The sequence below is a fragment of the Eubalaena glacialis genome, chromosome 3, assembly GCF_028564815.1.
Source record: "Eubalaena glacialis isolate mEubGla1 chromosome 3, mEubGla1.1.hap2.+ XY, whole genome shotgun sequence".
Taxonomy (NCBI): domain Eukaryota; kingdom Metazoa; phylum Chordata; class Mammalia; order Artiodactyla; family Balaenidae; genus Eubalaena; species Eubalaena glacialis.
In genome coordinates, this window is record NC_083718.1 from 91,175,760 (window position 1) to 91,199,129 (window position 23,370).

At 41.9% G+C, this 23,370-nt stretch overlaps 1 protein-coding gene across 6 annotated transcripts in view; it reads right to left on the minus strand.

Annotated features, from left to right (window-relative positions):
* Positions 1 to 13,693, minus strand: part of MAN1A2 (mannosidase alpha class 1A member 2) — a 193,353-nt gene extending 179,660 nt beyond the window's left edge. For all 6 annotated transcript variants that reach the window (XR_009700363.1, XM_061183625.1, XM_061183624.1 and 3 more), the window contains exon 1: positions 11,972 to 13,693. Coding sequence is in view for 5 of the 6 variants with exons in the window: in XM_061183625.1 (XP_061039608.1) it covers positions 11,972 to 12,273 (302 nt within the window). In the remaining variant the exon portion in view is untranslated. The remainder of the gene's footprint in view (positions 1 to 11,971) is intronic.
* Between the last annotated feature and the right edge of the window lie 9,677 nt (positions 13,694 to 23,370).

Below are 23,370 nucleotides of genomic sequence, written 5' to 3' on the forward strand. Positions count from 1 at the left end.
GGGCAACTAAGCCTGTGTGCCACAACTGTTGAGCTCACGTGCCTCAATGAGACAGCCCACGTGCCGCAAACTACAGAGCCCACACTCTGGAGCCTGCGCATCACAACTAGAGAGAGAAAACCCACATGCCACAACTAGAGAGAAACCCGAGCAGACCGTGAGCTGTAACGAAAAGATCCCGCATGCCTCAACAAAAAGATCCCGTGTGCCGCAACTAAGACCCAACACAGCCAAAAAAAATAAGGAAAATAAATAAATAAAACAAATATTTTTTTAAAAAATACAGTGTATATTTCTTAGTAATCCATAACCATGTCAGCCAGAAACTGGGAGTTATCCTGGACTACCTCCTCCTCCTACCTTAGCCCCCATATTCAATCAACCACCAACTTCTGTGAAACCTAACAGTTTAACATCTCTTGAATCAACTACTTTTCTCCACTAATTTCTCTCCTTCTCCACTTTCACCACTGCGGTCTAAGCCAATATCCTCTGTGACCTAGGCTCTCCTAACTGATTTCACTACATTTCTTCCTGTTGCTCTCCAATCCACTGTTTACGCTGCAACCAAAGTAATTATTTAAATTTTTTAAAAATATTAAATGATTATGACATTCCCTTGCTTTAATGAAAACTCTTCAATGACTTCCCATAGTACTTAAGATAAAGATCAAAATACCTGACTATAAACTCTCCAGGATCCTGCCTAGGGATTCCAAACTCAACAACAACCAGGTTAAATATTGATTCATTAAATTTACTTATCGGGCAACTTAATTGAGTGGCATAAAATGAAGAGTCCATGCCCCACTAGAGGGAGTAGCAGCTGCCTGGATCCAGCTGAGTGTTGCCATCTGAAAATACAGACTTGGATGTTGTCATATCCTCTCATTTTTCAAGAGAAGCCAGAAATCCACACTTTCGTGTGAAATTTTCCTGATACGTCAATGCTGGCAACTCATTCAAACTTTCCAAACAATAAGGAGGCCAAATCTGACCTGTCATCTAGTCTCTTCACCTAGCCGCACACCACTAATCTCTACACCAGCCATACTGCATCAGAGTATTTCTCAGATCCTCAATGATACTGAAACGGAGCAGGACCCCGTGGGGACCTCCAGGGCACAAAACCCTTTCTGCTTCTGGTTTCTTGTTTGTAGGAAAAAGGCTTTCCACCTCCAAGACCTTTCCTAAGTTCCACAGGGCAGATTCAGTTACTAATTAGGGAAGTGAGGGAACAGCAGAAAGAAACAATAGTGCAGTGATGGGGCAGGGGCCTGGTTCTTCCTCAGGGCTGTGCATAACAATCTCATACCTATCTCTGAGTTCTTCTACAGGAACTAAGGCCCCCATCCAGGTGGAGGGTGGTAATTTCAGGCTGAGCACAAGCATGTGGACCTCCGACTGGTTGGAACCAGAAGGCTGATGATTCAAATTCCTAGAATACCACCCTGTTACCTCACCACCAACCAGTCAGAAGTAGGTCACATACCCTGCAGCTCTCCCCTGAAATTTTGCCTATAAAAACCCTTCCCCCAAAATTTTTGGGTGTTCGGGTCTTTTGAGCATGAGTCACCATTCTCCTTGCTTGGCCCTTGCAATAAACCTTTCTCCACTCCAAACTCTGACGTTTTGGTTTGTTTGGCCTCACTGAGCATCAGGCACATAACTTGGGTTCAACAACAGTACTACTTAGGGCTCTCACACATGTTGTGTCCTCTGTTTTGACCACTTTTTTTCCCACAACTCTACCTGACCTAGCAATCTCCTACTTGTAAGCTTCTCAGCAGTTGTTTCCTCAAGAAGCCTTCCCTACTCCCACTGCCTGTCCCCGTGACCCCCACTCCACAGGCTAAAACACATCATTATATGCTCTGATAACACTGAGTACACCTTCATAACACTCATCACACCTAAAAAATAAATTTGTTTATTTAATGCCTGTCACCCCCTCCCACCCCTCCCCCAAGATGGGAAGCTCCGTAAAAGTCGGGCCCGATACACAGCAGACATGCAATACACATTTGTTGCTAAATAGTCTGGTTATAAAATATTCCTTTAAACAGTAAGAGTCTGGTGTACTTTTAAAATATTAATTAATCTCTACCCAACTTTTCAGGAACATGTACAATATTTTAAGGTAAGTAGACTCAGAATTAAAATATTCAATTAAAGCTATAATGATAATAATAACTAGTGTTTATTGAGCATTTACTAAATGCTAAAAACTATGTTGAGTACTTCATGTGTACTATCTCATTCAATATAACAATCTATAAAGTGATGCCACTATCATCCAGAGGAAGCAACTTACGCATGGAGTTTAAAAATTTGCTCAAAATCACACATCTAATCAGTGACAAACCAGGGTACGAATCCACGCAGTCTGACTCCAGAGCTTAAGCACCTAACTGCACTAATTAAGAAAAGCCAATTCAACAAGTATCTGTTAAATACTGTGAGTAGGAAATAACGGCCATGATTTATTTTTCATTACTTCTCCGTTAAAGTAAGGTTCCTCATCCCTCTATCCTGCACTCCTCTCCACACATATGAAATTAAGATAAATCATCAATTTGTATTTTCCAAATTAAGAAAGATGGTTCTTTGACCCACATCCAAAATAAGCATGATCTTAGTACCAACTATATCTGTTAAAATGCTATCTTTCCGAATTACTTTTAAATGTTAATGTTTATATATTAATGTTTTATATTTTACATTGTAGTCTTATTATTGGAATGATCTCTAATTTGAAATGTATTTCATTGATCAAATTAAAAGAATTCTTATAACTACAGACTGTGTTTTCAGATACGGTGACAATCGATATAAAAATAAACTGAGAGGGGGACCTTCAAGATGGTGGAGAAGTAAGACTTGAAGATCACCTTCCCCCCCACAAATATATCAAAAATACATCTACATGTGGAACAACTCCTACAGAACACCTACTGAACGCTGGCAGAAGACCTCAGACTTCCCAAAAGGCAAGAAACTCCCCACATACCTGGGTAGGGCAAAAGAAAAAAGGAAAAACAGAGGCAAAAGAATAGGGACCTGCACCTCTGGGAGGCAGCTGTGAAGGAGAAAATGTTTCCACAAACTAGGAAGCCCCCTCACTAGCAAAGACGGGAGGTGAGCGGGGAGGAAGCTTCGGAGCCATGGAGGAGAGCGCACCAACAGGCGTGCGGAGGGCAAAGCAGAGAGATTCCCCCACAGAGGATCGGTGCAGACCAGGACTCACCAACCTGAGAGGCTTGTCTGCTCACCCGCCGGGACGGGTGGGGGCTGGGAGCTGAGGCTCGTGATTCGGAGGTCAGATCTCAGGGAGAGGACTGGGATTGGCTGCATGAACACACCCTGAAGGGGGCTAGCGCACCACAGCTAGCCTGGACAGAGTCCAGGAAAAGGTCTGGACCTGCCTAAGAGGCAAGAGACCATTGTCTTGGGATGCACGAGGAGAGGGGATTCAGAGCACCGCCTAAACGAGCTCCAGAGACAGGCGCGAGCCACAACTATCAGCACGGACACCAGAGACAAGCATGAAATGCTAACGCTGCTGCTGCAGCCACCAAGAAGCCTGTGTGCAGGCACAGGTCACTATCCACACCTCCCCTCCCAGGAGCCTGTGCAGCCCGCCACTGCCAGGGTTCCATGATGCAGGGACAACTTCCCCGGAGAACACACAGCACGCCTCAGACTGTTGCAACATCACGCCAGCCTCTGGCTGACCCAGCTCTACTCAACGACCAGCAAACTACAGTGCTGGACCCCCTATGCCAAACAGTTAGCAAGACAGGAACACAACCCCACCCATTAGCACAGATGCTGCCTAAAATCGTAATAAGTTCACAGACACCCGAAAACACAGCACTGGACATGGTCCTGCCCACCACAAAGACAAGATCCAGCCTCATCCACCAGAAAACAGGCACCAGTCCCCTCCACCAGGAAGCCTACACAACCCACTGAACCAACCTTACACACTGGGGGCAGACAGCAAAAACAACAGGAACTACGAACCTGCTGCCTGCATAAAGAAGACCCCAAACACAATAAGATAAGCAAAATGAAAAGACACAGAAATATGCAGCAGATGAAAAGAGCAAGGTAAAAACCCACCAGACCAAAGAAATGAAGAAGAAATACGCAGTCTACCTGAAAAAGAATTCAGAGTAATGATAGTAAAGATGATCCAAAATCTTGGAAATAGAACGGAGAAAATAAAAGAAACGTTTAACAAGGACCTAGAAGAACTAAAGAACAAACAAACAATGATGAACAACACAATAAATGAAACTAAAAATTCTCTAGAAGAAATCAATCGAGAATACCTGAGGCAAAAGAAAGGATAAGTGATCTGGAAGATAAAAGAGTAGAAATAACTACTGCAGAGCAGAATAAAGAAAAAAGAATGAAAAGAATTAAGGACAGTCTCAGAGACCTCTGGGATAACATTACACACACCAACATTCAAATTATAGGGTCCCAGAAAAAGAAGAGAAAAAGAAAAGAACTGAGAAAATATTTGAAGAGATTATAGTTGAAAACTTCCCTAAAATGGGAAAGGAAATAGTCAATCAAGTCCAGGAAGTGCAGAGAGTCCCATACAGGATAAATCCAAGGAGAAACACGCCAAGACACATATTAATCAAACTATCAAAAACTAAATTCAAAGAAAAAATATTAAAAGCAGCAAGGGAAAAGCAACAAATAACATACAAGGGAATCCCCATAAGGTTAACAGCTGATCTTTCAGCAGAAACTCTGCAAGCCAGAAGGGAGTGGCAGGACATATTTAAAGGGATGAAAGGGAAAAACCTACAACCAAGATTACTCTACCCAGCACGGATCTCATTCAGATTCCACGGAGAACTTAAAACCTTTACAGACAAGCAAAAGCTAAGAGAATTCAGCACCACCAAACCAGCTATGCAACAAATGCTAAAGGAACTTCTCTAGGCAGGAAACACAAGAGGAGGAAAAGATAACAATAACAAACCCAAACCAATTAAGAAAATGGTAATAGGAACATACACATCGATAACTACCTTAAATGCAAATGGATTAAATGCTCCCACCAAAAGACATAGACTGGCTGAATGGATACAAAAACAAGACCCGTATATATATGCTGTCTACAAGAGACCCGCTTCAGACCTAGGGACACATACAGACTGAAAGTGAGGGGATGGAAAAAGATATTCCATGCAAACGGAAATCAAAAGAAAGCTGGCGTAGCAATTCTCATATCAGACAAAATAGACTTTAAAATAAAAACAATTACAAGAGACAAAAAACGACACTACATAATAATCAAAGGATCAATCCAAGAAAATGATATAACAATTGTAAATATTTATGCACGCAACATAGGAGCACCTCAATACACAAGGCAAATGCTAACAGCCATAAAAGGGGAAATCGACAGTAACACAATCATAGTAGGGGACTTTAACACCCCACTTTCACCAATGGGCAGATCATCCAAAATGAAAATAAATAAGGAAACACAAGCTTTAAATGATACATTAAACAAAATGGACTTAATTGATATTTATAGGACATTTCAGCCAAAAACAACAGAATACACTTTCTTCTCCAGGGCTCATGGAACATTCCCCAGGATAGATCATACCTTGGGTCACAAATCAAGCTTTGGTAAATTTAAGAAGATTGAAATCATATCAAGTATCTTTTCTGACCACAGTCCTATGACACTAGATATCAATTACAAGAAAAAATCTGTAAAAAATACAAACACAGGGAGGTTAAACAATACACTACTAAATAACCAAGAGATCACCAAAGCAATCTAAGAGAAAATCAAAAAATACCTAGAAACAAATGACAATGAAAACACGATGACCCAAAACCTATGGCATGCAGCAAAAGCAGTTCTAAGAGGGAAGTTTATAGCAATACAATCTTACCTCAAGAAACAAGAAACATCTCAAATAACCTAACCTTACACCTAAAGCAATTAGAGAAAGAAGAACAAAAAAACCTCAAAGTTAGCAGAAGGAAAGAAATCATGAAGATCAGATCAGAAATAAATGAAAAAGAAATGAAGGAAATAACAGCAAAGATCAATAAAACTAAAAGCTGGTTCTTTGAGAAGATAAACAAACTTGATAAACCATTAGCCAGAATCATCAAGAAAAAAAGCGAGAAGACTCAAATCGATAGAATTACAAATGAAAAAGGAGAAGTAACAACTGACACCTCAGAAATACAAAGGATCATGAGAGATTACTGCAAGCAACTATATGCCAATAAAATGGACAATCTGGAAGAAATGGACAAATTCTTAGAAAAGCACAACCTTCTGAGACTGAACCAGGAAGAAATAGAAAATATAAACAGACCAATCACAAGCACTGCAATTGAAACTGTGATTAAAAATCTTCCAACAGGAAGCTTCTGGGCTGCTGCTCTTCTTGCCGCTCCCTGGCTCACGGCCGCTGGTCGACCCCCACCCTCCCCGCTCCCCTTGGCCTCGATGTTCTCACCTTACAGGCGGCTCTTTGCAGAAGCACGAGCTCCTCACCCCGCTCCTCTTGGTTATCCCGCGCCCCCCCCTTGTCTCCCTCCTCCCGGTCCGCAGCAGTCTCCAGGGTTCTCCGACGGTTGGAGCCATGGCGTCCCGACATGCGGCGGGCCGCTGTGCTCCTGCTGCTCATCAGGACCCGGCCCTTGGAGGGCGACGACCCCAATCCCAGCTAGAAATTCCACTTTGACTTCTAACCTCTCGTCTGACGTTCCTGACGTCGTTCTGGACTTCTTTGATTGATCCTCCTGAGGGCAGAGAACTACATTCTGCTTCTGATTTTAAATCGAGACATGTTTCCCACCACCTTGTGATGCCAAAGTCTGTATCATTCGACACTGAAGAAGAGAGTGAATATCATTATGAAAATGCTGATGAAGAGAAAGAGGATGGAAATGAAAAACCAGAAGAAAGATCCAAACTGGACATGGTCTCAGCAGAGGGCAGCTCTGGAGAGTACAGTTGGAAGGCATAAAAAGAAGTGGACATCGAAAGAAAAGAAGAATTTGTTCTTCATGGATATTCTAGTCTTCATTAGCCCACAACACAAATTCTGTTTCAAAGTTCAACATCCCAAAATGATGTTAACTGACATCTGACTTTACTCTTACCTTTACAGATAAATTTGACAGTATTGTTCACATTGAAAATAAAAGCTTGTCTGACATGAAAAAAAAATCTTCCAACAAACAAAAGCCCAGGACCAGATGGATTCACAGGCAAACTCTATCAAACATTTAGAGAAGAGCTAACACCCATCCTTCTCAAACTCTTCCAAAATATAGCAGAGAGAGGAACACTCCCAAACTCATTCTACGAGGCCACCCTCACCCTGATACCAAAATCACACTAAGATGTCACAAAAAAAGAAGAAACTACAGGCCAATATCACTGATGAACATAGATGCAAAAATCCTCAGCAAAATACTAGCAAACAGAATACAACAGCACATTAAAAGGACCATACACCATGATCAAGTGGGGTTTATCCCAGAAATGCAAGGATTCTTCAATACACACAAAACAATCAATGTGATAAACCATATTAACAAACTGAAGGAGAAAAACCATATGATCATCTCATTAAATGCAGAAAAAGCTTCTGACAAAATTCAACACCCATTCATGATAAAAACCCTCCAGAGAGTAGGCATAGAGGGAACTTACCTCAACGATAATAAAAGCCATATATGACAAACCCACAGCCAACATCATTCTCAATGGTGAAAAACTGAAAGCATTTCCACTAAGATCAGGAACAAGGAAAGGTTGCCCACGCTCACCACTATTATTCAACACAGTCTTGGAAGTTTTAGCCACAGCAATCAGAAAAGAAAAACATATAAAAGGAATCCAAATTGGAAAAGAAGTAAAACTGTCACTGTTTGCAAATGACATGATACTACACATAGAGAATCTTAAAGATGCTACCAGAAAACTACTAGAGCTAATCAATGAATTTGGTACTGTAGCAAGATACAAAATTAATGCACAGAAATCTCTTGCATTCCTATACACTACTGATGAAAAATCTGAAAGAGAAATTAAGGAAATACTCCCATTTACCACTGCAACAAAAAGAATAAAATACCTAGGAATAAACCTACCTAAGGAGACAAAAGACCTGTATGCAGAAAACTATAAGACACTGATGAAAGAAATTAAAGATGATACAAACAGAGAGAGAGATATACCATGTTCTTGGATTGGAAGAATCAACATTGTGAAAATGACTATACTACCCAAAGCAATCTACACATTCAATGCAATCCCTATCAAACTACCAATGGCATTTTTCACAGAACTAGAACGAAAAATTTTACAATTTGTATGGAAACACAAAAGACCCCGAATAGCCAAAGCAATCTTGAGAAAGTAAAACGGAGCTGGTGGAATCAGGCTCCCCGACTTCAAACTGTACTACAAAGCTACGGTAATCAAGACAGTATGGTCCTGGCACAAAAACAGAAATATAGATCAATGGAACAGGACAGAAGGCCCAGAGATAAACCCATGCACCTGTGGTCACCTTATCTTTGATAAAGGAGGCAAGAATATACAATGGAGAAAAGACAGCCTCTTCAATAAGTGGTGCTGGGAAAACTGGACAGCTACATGTAAAAGAATGAAGTTAGAACACTCCCGAACACCATACATAAAAATAAACTCAAAACGGATTAATGACCTAAATGTAAGCCCATACACTATAAAACTCTTAGAGAAAAACATAGGAGGAACACTCTTTGACATAAATCACAACAAGATCCTTTTTGACCCACCTCCTGGAGAAATGGAAATAAAAACAAAAATAAACAAATGGGACCTAATGAAACTTCAAAACTTTTGCACAGCAAAGGAAACCATAAACAAGATGAAAAGACAACCCTCAGAATGGGAGAAAATATTTGCAAATGAAGCAACTGACAAAGGATTAATCTCCAAGATTTACAAGCAGCTCATGCAGCTCAATAACAAAAAAACAAACAACCCAATCCAAAAATGGGCAGAAGACCTAAATAGACATTTCTCCAAAGAAGATATACAGATTGCCAACAAACACATGAAAGAATGCTCAACATCTCTAATCATTAGAGAAATGCAAATCAAAACTACAATTAGGTTAGGTTATCACCTCACACTGGTCAGAATGGCCATCATCATAAAATCTACAAACAGTAAATGCTGGAGATGATGTGGAGAAAAGGGAACCCTCTTGCACTGTTGGTGGGAATGTAAATTGATATAGCCACTATGGAAAACAGTATGGAGCTTCCTTAAAAAACTAAAAATAGAACTACCATACGACCCAGCAATCCCACTACTGGGCATATACCCTGAGAAAACCATAATTCAAAAAGAGTCACGTACCACAGTGTTCACTGCAGCTCTATTTACAATAGCCAGGACATGGAAGCAACCTAAGTGTCCATCAACAGATGAATGGATAAAGAAGATGTGGCACATATGTACAATGGAATATTACTCAGCCATAAAAAGAAACAAAGCTGAGTTATCTGCAGTGAGATGGATGGACCTAGAGACTGTCATACAGAGTGAAGTGAGTCAGAAAGAGAAAAACAAATACTGTATGCTAACACATATATATGGCATCTAAAAAAAAAAAAAAGGTTCTGAAGAACCTAGGAGCAGGACAGGAGTAAGGACGCAGACATAAGAGAATGGACTAGAGGACACGGGAGGAGGAAGGGTAAGCTGGGACGAAGTGAGAGAGTGGCATGGACATATATACACTACCAAGTGTAAAACAGCTAGCTAGTGGGAAGCAGCCGCATAGCACAGGGAGATCAGCTTGGTGTTTCGTGTCCACCTAGAGGGGTGGGATAGGCAGGCAGGGAGGGAGGGAGACACAAGAGGGAGGAGATATGGGGTTCTATGTATATGTATAGCTGATTCACTTTGTTATACAGCAGAAACTAACACACCATTGTAAAGCAATTATACTCCAATGAAGATGTTAAAAAAAAATAAACTGACATAACCACATAAAATATACACACAGTTAATACAGGGATCCCTCAATACCTGAACTCTATTTGAATTCTTGCCTTCCAAAACTCAGGAACCAAACAGATTTGAATAAGTTCTCACATTTACCACTTGTTATCCAGACTCTTACTACCCAAAACCCAGAATTTGGCTCACTCACCATCCCTTGTTAAGAGAACTCAATAACCAATCTCTCACTCCAAACTCAGGGATCCAACAGTATCCAACAGTCTTGTACAGCGAAACAGAAGCATATGTATTCAAGGGCTATATAAATTTTAGAATTCTTGTTTTAAGAGATTTAAGCAGATCTTTTTAAATGTGGAAAAAATGGACATATCTGTATTTTCATTCAAATTTGAAATTTAAATTCCACTTAACAAAGAATTTTTCTATGTGAGTGTTTTTAAACTAGAAAGTGCCATATTTTTTAACCTTTAGACCACACAAAATATAAAGTAAATTGTTAAGTATATGACAGACAACTTATAAGAGTTAAATAAAGTTAATTCATGGCTTCAAAGAGCTCTGAAGTTAGTCTTACCATCTTTTTTTTATAAAAATACTTAATATAAATAACATGGGAAATAAGGGTATCAAGGAAATCAGTACTTTCAGTGTTAATTTTTCAGCAACGTATTTCACAGATTATATCAGATTTTTCTTGAAGTCACCAAGAGCAAAGGGCAAAATAAAAGAAACAAATGAAAAGAGTACAGAAGTTGAAAATGATGGCAAAAATTTCAAATTAATTTGGTTACAGACGAATGATATGGAACAATTTTAGAAGTAATTACTCCATAAGGTTCAGCCCAAAGTCAAAGAAACAGCAAGCAAAGAACAAATTAACTAGATTGAGAAAAAGGAAAAACCAGCTCTCATTACAACAGTGCATTTTTCTAAAGTATTTAACTTAGGATAACATTTGAACACAAGCTTTTTCAAAAACCTCGTGCATGATGAAAAGTTAAAACTAACATCAGTTGAGAAGAGAACTAAAACATATGATTTTTTTACATACTCAAAAATTATTCTAAGACATAGAAAAAAAAGGGGAAAGGTTTAGCAGGTAAAAAACAAAAACAAAAAACTGTACGTTTGAAGAAAGCAAACTACTTTCCCAGATTCTTTTGATACAAATTGCATAAACGATTTTAAGATACTGTAACTAGAGCTCCCATTTTATCCTAGTTTACCCATATTCTCCCAAGAGCTCACTTCGGATTTACTGATTTTAAAGAATGTGAACCATTTAATCAAGCAAATTCTAAGAGTTATTTGATACACTCCATCTTTCACATTTAGGAAAAAAAAAAAAGAGCAAAATTAAATTGTAAAACATAACCAAACCTTGTCTACAAGAGTCACAAAGTGAGTGACTTAAGATTCAGTGATCTCTTTAACTTAACTGATTCCACACAGAGCACCAAAACACATCCATTGTGCCTGTGTTTGTCTTCCTAAAAAGCTAAGATTCACTACTGAGCTTTAACTACCAGCCAGAGACGAGAGCCCTTTGGGAGAGAACCCAGAGGAGATGTCAGGATTCCATGGATCTATTTCACAGGGTGGCACAATGATTGAATGCAACACATTCTTAATAAATGAAGGCGCAGCATATGTCACTATTTCTTCAGGTTAAGTCTTCATACCTCCATTCCCAATTGTTCACATCAGACACAACACCCCTGAGCACAAACATTCCTCCTACATAAAAAGAAGGAGCTGGACTTTGGATGGGGCTCTAGGTGTCCTTCCAGTTTATGATTCTATCTAACTAGCCGTGAAAAAGTACAACTCTCACGACTCAGGGAAAGTTACGTTTTACTGCCAAGAAATGACAGATATGATGCAATAAACCATACCTTGCTCTGCCAAATGTTAATACCAGAACTTCTGAAATAAACAAACCTGTGTCTATGTTCATCTGGTCCATGGATCAGGAAGACTCCAGGGTTTTTAGCCCCTCTGCCGGCATCTACATGAGGAATTAACACATCTTCCAAACCCAGATCAAACCGTTTGTGTTTTGAGGAGTCTGGAAGGAAGAAGAATGCCCCAAAACACAGGGTGATGAAGGCACTTAGAATAAGGAGGAGGATAAACTTCTCAGAAAGTCTCAAGGTAGCCCTGTGATGCGGGAAGGAAGGCGGCCCCAGGTTCAGAGGTGGTATCCTTCGTCCAGAGAGGGGTAGCAGCGCTGGGGTAGTCATCGTTTACGCTCTTGGGCAGAATATTTTATAAAGTTCTCATCTTACATCAAATGTACGATACATTGAACAGTCTTCAGAATCCTGGCAAAAATGGGGAAACTCAATTTTCCTCCTCTTAAAGGACTGCTGTGCCTTTCAATAGGGCACCTCTTTCACGCTCATCCTATTACATGCAGAAACGAGTGTGGCCCCCAAACGATCCCTAGTTTAAGTCCTGTGATATTTTCTTTGCCATCTGGCTCTCAGTACCTCACCGGGTGATTACAAGTCTCCTCTTCATTCCTAAGGATAGATCAGACAAGCAACACCGCACAGAGGATGCAAGGTGGGTTCTTCCATTCCTGAACCTCCAGGAGATGCTCCAACGTGGTTTCCCGCCCCAAAAGGGAGCCTGACGTGATCCAAGGAGTTGTGGAAGGTTCACTTGCGCTCCTCCGATGCTTCGATTACAGAATCTCTGAACCTCAGTGGTGGAAAAACAAGGGGCTCCTCGGAAGTCAGTCAACCGGGAGGAGGGTCACCCGCCTCGCCGGGAAGCCGAAGCAGCGGCGCTGGGCGAAAAGCAGGAAGGAGGGCTCGGACGCCCGCGCCTCCCGACGCTGTCCCCGGGCTCCGGGGGCCGGCGACAGCTCCGACGCTGCTCCCTCGACGGCTGGCGCGAAGGGCATCCACGTCCAAAATACCTGCGCCCTCCCAGCCGCGGCCACCGCGGCCGCTGTCGCTACCGCTCGGGTCTGTCAGGGAGCGGAACTTCCTCCTCGGCGGCCACTGAGAAGCCCCGGCGTGTGCGGGGGGAGGGGAGGCGCGGCGGCCGCCCCCGCTCGGCTCCTCCTCCTCCTCCTCGGGGCGGCTGGTTAAGTTAACCCCGGTGTCGGCTCCCAGAGAGAGGCCGCCTCTGACCACGCCGCGCCCGGCCGCGGCGACCGAGCCCCCGCGGCCCCGCGGCGTGGGAAGAAGCAAAGCCGCGGCCCCCCTGTCCGAGAACCCGGGGCAGACGCCTGCTCATTCCTCGCTCAGCCCGGGGGCGGCGGCGGCCCCGGGCTCGCGAGAGCAGTCGCGCCTCGGGCGGGCAGAGGTCAGCTGCGTCTCCTTCCTCCCTGGCCGCCGTGGGGGGCCTCCGCCGCGCAACCTCCGGTCGCTCGCAGCCGCTCGCTCTGGTGGTGGCGGCGGCGGCGGCTGCGGGAGAGGCAGCGCGTCCACGCGGTGCGGAGCTGCGGCCCGGTCCTCGTCCCGTGGCTCCCTAGGCCGGAAGGGCGCGGAGCAGCCGACTGCCGACACCCGTTAGGCACACTCCTGAGGGGAGCCGGCGTGTGGGGGTGGGGCGGATGGCTCGGGCCTGCCTCCGGCCCCGACTCGCGAGTGGGCGTCCCCGGGCGGCGGAGTGTGAGGTGCGCGCGCACGCTCCCGGCCTCGCCGCTGCCGCCGCCACCCTCGCCCCTTCTCCGCCCCGCCCGGCCCGGCCCGGCCCGCGCTCCGGCCTCGCGCTGGTGCTGCGGGCCCCAGCGCCCGCCCTCCCGCACGTCGGCGGCGCGCCCCCCGGAAGCGTCCTGCAGCCTGCGTCTGGGCACGTGACGGGAGAAGGTCGACCGTTCGCGCTTCACTGATAACTTCACCGGTGCCAGGCTTCGCCATCGCCAGTTCGTGGGATTGACCCGGCGTTTGGGAGGTTGGGGGCGGGGAGGGCGGGGAGGCTCAGGTCCCGAAGGCTTCGCTGCAATCCAAGGGTTACTAGGACTAAAGGGATCTGATGGCCAAGGTTAACGTTTAATATTGCTGTGTGGAGATGGTGTCTTCAGTTATGGACCATTGGTCCCTAGGGCTCAACGACTGAGTCTCCAACTTCTTCCTTGCAGCCCATGTGCACGTCGTTGGGCACCCGAAGCTCAAGTCATCTCTACTGAGCACCAACTGTGTGCCAGGCTCTGTGTTAAGAATAAAATGGCGACCTTCAGGTTAGGTTTCCTGGCAGAGGTGTCTCTGACAGCAGCCCATATGATCCTACAGGACAGCAGCTTCCTCGTGGTTCAGTTTCTGGAAGACGTTCTCCCATCATCACACCCCTCACCACCACCCCTCCCATAAAAGATAATAAGTATGAACGAGAAGGTGCTAAAATCCAAAAAGACAACAATGTTGTTTAAATTCAGGCTTAAAAGCACCCTGAGTTGATTCTGTTATCCATAATCTTAAGAACCATGTTGTGATTAAGTCCAAAAAATTTCTGTGTAATACCCAAATATTCTCACTTGTTTGATATTAAGATGTCAGTGCCTCTACACATCCTTAGTGATGACTGGGAATTGGAGAGCAGTCCCTTCAGCGGCAGGGACAAAAGGTCAGCCTTAGTTAAAGATCAAGCAAAAATCCTCATCTTCACTGGCACAATTCGAAGTACAATTCCAGTCCGCAGTATTTCCAAAAGCTCTGCGTGTCTCACTATCTACCATATGCCAAAGAAGTCATTGTCATTGATTCACCAAATAAAGACATAAAAATGTTAAGTACCACCTCTCACCCAGTCAGGCTGGCAGCCCAATCCAAAATGAAATTTTTGTTGGACACTTGTGAAAAGTAGGTATAAGAAATTCCCTGCCTTCCCAATGTGTCTTTATAAAGTGTGCCAATTTTATGAATAAGTTTCTAATGCTGAGCCTCTCTGTAAGCCAAAGGAAGAGAAACACTTGGGTTTCCAACTACTGAGGTCATTAATTTCCATGGAAAGATCAGGGGAAATAAATATTGACCTCTGAATGAAATAGCAAGTTATATAAGCCTTGAAAGGTAAATATTATCTAGGTTGACACCAAATTGTTAACCACAGAAACATCGATCATGAAACCTGCCTTAACCTAGTTGACAAGCATGACTTAAGCAGGCTCAACCTCATAACCAGTGGAGAAGACTTATCTGTGTCCTTTCCTCTTTCTAGCCCTTGCCTGTTTTGCAAAATTCATTTTTCCTTCAGGAGAGTAAGAACATTATTTAAATTAGAGGTTATTGCAGATGTCCAAATGCAGTCTGCAATTCTAAGGCCCTTGATGATGCTATCAGTTATTATAATCCTACACCAGCATCAAAAAGTGTGTGTGTGTGTGTGTGTGTGTGTGTATTCTCTTCTAGAGACTAGGTCCCTCTCAAATGAGTTTTAAAAGAATTAGTATTGTTTTGTTGGTTTTTAAAAGAAAGTTGAAAATGTATTCATAAATTATGATTACAAGTACGTAAAATGCATATAGAAAATTAAAAGGGAATATTTGAAAAAGATTATAGCTGTTGTGTTAAGATGTTGGTATCATATATAGTTTTTCCCCATGTGTTCTGTTTGTGTTACTTTTATAATTAAATAAATAATTTTTAAATAAAGTGGTACTTGAGAAAGTTAAGGTCAGATTTCAAATAGGTGGACTCAGTTGTATCAAGATGAACACATGTCTGAGGGCAATCAACAGAAAGCAGAACGTACATGAAATATACATATATATTTTTTTCATATATATGTTTAACAGGGACGTATCTCATTCTAGACAGTACAAAGAAAATATTTCATTTCCAAGGAGTAGCTGTGCTTTGATCAATGGTATAGGCAAGATTCCAAAGTGGCAGATAAAGTGGTAATTTCCCTTTTATAAATCCATGTAAATTAATTAATATTCTAGGAAATAGGAATTGTTCAATTCCTAACAAAACAAAATCTACCCTGACATATTTCAGATTTATAGGACCATTACTGGGATACGCTTATATATTACAATGCAAAAGTTAATTGTATTTGTTCAATCATACGTTAACTTTTCTATTAACACCTATTACACACACACACACACACCATCTAGCTCTGTTTTAAGTGAAACTGAAGTCATATGCTAGAGGAAAAAAATACAGCTGGTATGCAAAAAGAGGCTTTTGATTTACTTATATGACTTGTTCCTTCTTAGTTTCAACTGGTTCCCAAAGTATCCCAAAGACATGACCACTAAATGTGTAGAAAAATAACCAAGCTTTGGCCCTGCTCTTTCCACTCTTGCATTCTTCTATAAAGCTTTTTTCCTACAGGTCAGGGATAACCTAAGTTCAATGTTATGAAACTCTCACTTTAGCTCCATGTTAAGTCAGGAGAGCCAAAAATCTTCACCTGTCTCTCTGAGCCAAAGTATTTGAGGCTCATTTGCTTATAAAAGACATTTGTTGAAGGACCACTGTGTGATACAGCCTCTACTAGGTGCTAGAGGTTTGGAGAAGTCAGAATCCCTATCTCAGTGAACTCAAAGTCTTGTGTGGGGTGGTAAATGAGCACTGACAATTACCTGACAGGGAAGAGTGCTGTTAGACTAAAGCCCCAGAGGCTCATGGTTCACTGAAAGGGCACCAGAGTGAGGGGAGGGAGATTGGGCATGTGTCAAGGAAGGTTCCTAGATCAAGTGCCACCTGAGCTGAGCCTTTGATTAACCAGCAGGGAAGAAGGGTGGTGTTCCAACATAGGGAGCAGAACATGCACAGGCATCCACAGCTGCTTGTTCCTGCCACTTATCCAGAAACTTCCCTGCTTTACTCTTCCAATAAATAGCTTGCCTGGCCCTAAACCCCCAATACTCTTGAAGGGGGAAAGTGAAATTTTTAAATTTTAGAAAAACATATGACTGTGGAAACACATTACTCTCTCCCAGTGCCTAAGACAGGGCCAAGCAATGAGGAAGCCAGAAGCTTCAGCTTCACTGGGCTCATAGTAAATCTGCGTCTGCTCTGAACCCAGCCATATCTAAGGCTAGTTCATCCTTTGAACCTCTCAGTTACACAAGCCTATAAATTTCTTTTGCAGTCAATTAGTTTCTGTGGCTTGCAATGTAAAGTCTTAACTAATACACAGCGTGTCTTTGCCTGGAGGTGCTGTGGCTGCCTGTAGTATGTGAAGCACCAGTAGTTTCACAAGTGTAAAGGATCGGGAACCAGAAGGAGCCCACTCTTTCAGGCAACCGACAGGCTTGGGCCAGGGACAAAAGTGGGGAGAAGACCTAAAATTGAAAGGGCTGAACAGAAGTGCCAGCAAAGGTAGGTCAAACCTAGCAGCCCGTACAGAACCCTTCAAAATTGGATGCCCACATCCACCTTTATAAAGAGCAATCTGATGCCAAAGGAGGTTAAGCATTCTTTATAAATCATCATATTAAAGTTGTGTTTAATCCACTCAAGGCAGTTATCTTGACAATACGTGTCATTGATTTATATTTTCATTCATTAAACACTATTGAGCATCCACTCTCTGCCAGTGCTATACTATGTTCTAGTTATCAAAAGGTAAACGAGGGCTTCCCTGGTGCCGCAGTGGTTGAGAATCTGCCTGCCAATGCAGGGGACACGGGTTCGAGCCCTGGTCCGGGAAGATCCCACATGCCACGGAGCACCTGGGCCCGTGAGCCACAACTACTGAGCCTGCGCGTCTGGAGCGTGTGCTCCGCAACAAGAGAGGCCGCGACGGTGAGAGGCCCGCGCACCGCGATGAAGAGTGGCCCCCACCTGCCGCAGCTAGAGAAAGCCCTCGCACAGAAACGGGGACCCAACACAGCCATAAATAAATAAATAAAAATTTAAAAAAAAAAAAAGGTAAACGAAATATGGGAAGCAGTTGCATATGATGAAAAGAATCTAGGCTCTGGAACTAGAGAATCCTGGGCCTAATCCTGCCCTGCCATTTACCTGTGTGACCTTGGAAACACTGGAAAACTTCTTTATGCTTAGCATCTTCATCCGTAAGATTAAAATAAAAATACATACCTCATAGAGTTGTTATGAGAATTAAATGAGATAATGTATATGATAGTGCTTCCCCCATAGTTGGAATTCAGTAAATATTAACTATTGTTTTTATTATAGGCATGGCATGTGCATGGCATTTTATTATAGGCATAGCGTGGCATGTGTTAGCAGCAACTCCTTCCCCTTGGCCCCGTTTTTCCATGGTGGGGATGTGTGTAGGGGGGTGTTCCACTAGAATACAACTTTTGGCTCCTTACACCACTATCCTTCACACAAAGGAGTGAGTTACTTGATTGGTGAGTACCATTGCATTCATTGGCTCATAGTCCTTGACTGGATGGAACTAATCTATTAAAAAGTGCCAGTTACTGAGGTTTCACTCTCTTGTTAACCTTTCTGCCTCAGACCAGTGCAACGATCTTGGGTAAACATGTGTGCTCTGCAGACCCAACATTCCCCTTTGGTGGGCTGTTCTGAGGCTAAATTTTGTGGTGGTTAGGAGTTGGCTGAGAGTATCGTTAAGCCCTTTGGGATTACAGATCTAGGAACTTGTTCTTTATTAGCTTATCTGTAAAAGAGCTGACATTTTTTAAAAACCTTCACTTGACCATCCTCTATGTTTTATTTCATTCAAAATCAGTGGCTGGGGGGGACGAGACATACATTGATCTTCTCAAATAAGTAATTATGGCTAGAACATAGATTGTAGACGGAAGGTTGGTGAGAGATAAAGCCAGAAGGGTAAACATAGAAAGATTTCTGCTCAAGTTGGTGCAGTAAGGTCATGCTTTGATCCACGAACTTTACTTCACACAAATAGTAATGATAGGTAAAATATAGAAAGAGAAAGCCAAAAAGACATAACCAAACTCAAAAACAAAATAATCCTTTTCATAGATCAGAAATGGAATTGAAACAGAAAGCACTTAGCAACTCTGAAGCCACAGGCCCACTGAGGTCTAAAGTTCGAAAGCCAAGATTTGTGTCTCTTGTAAGGTGACAGCAACTAAAGAGGCTCCAAACTGGGTGGAGGACAGTAGCCAGGCTTAGTTCTTAAAGTCAGGAACTTGTGAGAGGAGGCCGAAAATAAACTGCTGCCAACCCACTGCCCAGGGAAGCAGAAGGACAAAAACACAGCCTTGGAATCAAGAACCAAGCCAAGCAGCTGGCCAAGTGTCTAGTTCTGCAATATCCCCAACATCACTGTGGGGAAGGAGCATCAAAATGCCAACGGTAGTCCCGATTCCATAATGGAAGTTCAGTGAGGCAGGTGGAAGCAAAAATCACTGAGCCTGGAGGGGTGAGCACAAAGAGGGTGAGAGGGGAAAAAAAAAAAAAGCACACTAAATTAAAATAAGACAGAAAAAAACAAATTGAACCTTTCCACTCAAAATGAGCCTGACCACCAAATTCCAAAGACATTCAGATGTCTAATACTAAGAAAGATTGCCAACAAAATGAACACTCAGAATATGAACTTACTCCTAATAAAATTAACTCTATAGGGGGCTTCCCTGGTGGCGCAGTGGTTAAGAATCTGCCTGCCAATGCAGGGGACACAGGTTCGAGCCCTGGTCCGGAAGATCCCACATGCCACGGAACAACTAAGCCCGTGCGCCACAACTACTGAGTCTGCGTTCTAGAACCCACGAGCCACAACTACTGAGCCCATGTGCTGCAACTACTGAAGCCCGTGTGCCTAGAGCCCGTGCTCCGCAACAAGAGAAGCCACCGCAATGAGAAGCCCGCGCACTGCAAGGAAGAGTAGCCCCCGCTCGCTGCAACTAGAGAAAGCCCGTGCACAGCAACAAAGACCCAATGCAGCCAAAATAAATAAAAATTTAAAAATAAATTTAAAAAAAAATAATAATTAACTCTATGGTACTGTGTGACAAAGATTTTTTAAATTAATATTTTTGCATTCTCAAAGTGATAAATGAAGGCATAGCACTCATTTTAAAAAGAAAAGAAATTAGGAAACAGATAAGCTGAATAAAGAACAGGTAAATAAGGTAAACATGGCAAAGAACTGATAGAAATCTTGAAAATAAAAATCTGGTCATTGAAATTTTTTAAAAAGTCAATACATGGGGTTAACCCTGGAGCTGGCGAAAGTTGAAGAGAAAAAGGAATTCGCCCAGAACACAGTATAGAAGAATTCACCCAGAAGAATTCACCCAGAACATAATATAGAAAAATAAAGAGATTTTAAAATGTGAAAAATAATTCAGATTCATGGGGTTATATTGAGTGCCTTCAACATATGTCTCATAGGAGGTCCAGAAGGAAAAACTGAAGGGAAGAGTGGATAAGCTATACTTTAAAAAAGAAGAAAGAGGGCTTCCCTGGTGGCGCAGTGGTTGAGAATCTGCCTGCTAATGCAGGGGACACGGGTTCGAGCCCTGGTCTGGGAAGATCCCACATGCCGCGGAGCAACTGGGCCCGTGAGCCACAATTACTGAGCCTGCGCGTCTGGAGCCTGTGCTCCGCAACAAGAGAGGCCACGATAGTGAGAGGCCCGCGCACCGTGATGAAGAGTGGCCCCCGCTTGCCGCAACTAGAGAAAGCCCTCACACGGAAACGAAGACCCAACACAGCCATAAATAAATAAATTAATAAAATTAAAAAAAAAAAAGAAGAAGAAAGAAATGACTGAAGATTTTCTAATCAAAACATCAGAACACCATATGTACTGAGCAAGGTAAATAAGAGTAAAGGAACACTTTTCTCACTATAGTGAAACTACAGAGTAATAGGGATAAAGATAAAATCTCAAGTTACCCAAGGGAAGCCACTGATTATTTACAAAGGGACTATGACTAGAGTTCTCAAAAGCAACCACTGAAACAAGAAAACAATTGAGTTTTCTCCAAGTATTGAATGGAACACTATCAACCAAGAATTTGATTTCCAGATAAACTGCCATTTCAGGGAGAGGGCAAAACAAAGACATTTTCCATCATAAAAGGCAAGGGAGTTTTCCACCCACAAACCTACACCAAAAGAACTATTAAAGAATGTACTTCCCCCAATGAGAAAATTAAGCCCAGAGGGAAAGCATAAGATACAAAAGATACTAGGGAGGGAAGACATTAACAAAATGTGATGGTAGAATTAAAAATAACTACTTAAGGAGTATGGGATTAACAGATACAAGCTACTATAGACTGAACAGAAAGGGCTGAACAGAAGTGCCAGCAAAGGTAGGTCAATACAATAAAATAAAATAAATTTTATGCTTATAAAATAAGCATAAATAAATAATTATTTATGCTTATAAGCATAAATAATTTTATGCTTATAAAATAGATAAGCAACAAGGATTTACTATATAACACAGGGAACTATATTCAGTATCTTTTAACAACCTATAATGGAAAATAATCTGAAAAAATACATATATATAACTGAATCACTTTGCTGTACACCTGAAACTAACACAATATTGTAAATCAACTATATTTCAATAAAAAAACAAAGCTACTTTAGTGTTTAAAAGAAAAGGAAAGAAATGGTTACAGTGGGTAGTTAAAACATGCTAAGGTCTTTGTCATGTTTGGAAGAGGAATATAAATAATGACTGTGTCTGAATACTTTGTCTATAAGATATTTTATATTAATAAAAAGTGATCTAGAGCTTCTAAACATGCAGAGAGAAAAGAGTAGCAAGGGATGAGGAGATTTGATAGGGAAAACTGATCATTCAATAGAAGGCAGAAAAGGAGAAAAAAGAAAAAGCCACGTCAAACAAAACACACAAATTAAATAGAATAGTAGAATTAAATTCTAATATCAGCAAGCACAATAACTGAACAGATTTAAATTACTTATTAAAAGTCAGATTATCAGACTGGTTTAAAATAATATTCAGGTATGTAACGCTAGCAAAAAACAAAACTAAACCACAGAAATATTGGATATAAAGGGATAAAAAAAGAAATTATCAAAATACTGTCAAAAAGAAAGTCAATGAAGCATTGTCAATATCAGACCAAAAAACGTCTTTTAAACCAAATGTATTAATAAAAATAAAGAGGGGGGCTTCCCTGGTGGCGCAGTGGTTGAGAATCTGCCTGCCAATGCAGGGGACACGGGTTCGAGCCCTGGTCTGGGAGGATCCCACATGCCGCAGAGCAACTGAGCCTGTGAGCCACAACTACTGAGCCTGCGCGTCTGGAGCCTGTGCTCCGCAACAAGAGAGGCCGCGATAGTGAGAGGCCTGCGCGCCGCGATAAAGAGTGGCCCCTGCTTGCTGCAACTAGAGAAAGCCCTCGCACAGAAACGAAGACCCAACACAGCCAAGAATAATAAATAAATAAATAAATTTTTTTTTAAAACAAATAAATAAAATAAAGAGGGTCAGTACCAAAAGTCAAATGTACCTAATAACATAGCTTTCAATTACAGAAAGAAAAACCACCAGAATTACAAAGAGAAACTGACAGACCCACTGTCTGAGTGGGAGATTTTAACAATCTATCAGACACAACTAGATCAAGAAGTACAAAAAAAACAGAGGTAATAGGGACTGAATCATGAAGGGCCTCTAAGAAGGCCACATTAAGGAGTTGGGTTTTATTCTGAGAGTAATAGGAAGCCATTAAAGGGTTCTAAACAAAGTAATGATTAGATCAGTTGTCCTTTTTTAGAAGGATCACTCTGGCTAGAAAATGGAGAATGGACTTCAGGGTGGTCAGACCACATAAAGGCAAGAAGACCATTTAGAAAACTCTTCCTACCCTCTAGCTAAGAGATATTAATGGCCTGAACTATAGTAGTGTCATTGGTGAAGGAAATTAGTGGGCATTTCAAGGGACATTCAGATAGCATTGTTGATCGAATGGCAGGGGAGGGGATCAAAGATAGCCTCCGTATCTGTGCCCTACAAGACTTGATGCATAGCAATGAGGAGGAAGAGCAGGGTTTTGCTGGAGGTGGGGGGAGCGGGGTGTGGGTGGAGGTAGGGAAAGGTAGAGATATTGTTTCCTTGTTTCTGGTTATACCACTTAACTCTCAGCCCCTCAATTTTGACATTCAAACTGGTTCATTAAAAAGTTAAATTATATTCAATATACAAGGAATATGTAAATCAATTTTAAAAGATGTCTACCAAAAAGTATTCTGTTGTAAACTATTGGTGCTTAGGGAATGTTTCAATCATCTGGGGGAAAATTACACTTTAACAATATCAGAAAAATGTGTGTATATTCTAAATAATCATTTTCCATATAATAATAATAGTCCTTTAAGATTATTTATATTTTTATTGTAGATTTTCATACTTTTCTGTACATAATGGATTTTCAGACGTACCTATTTGCCTAACTACTACAGTAATAAAGTAGT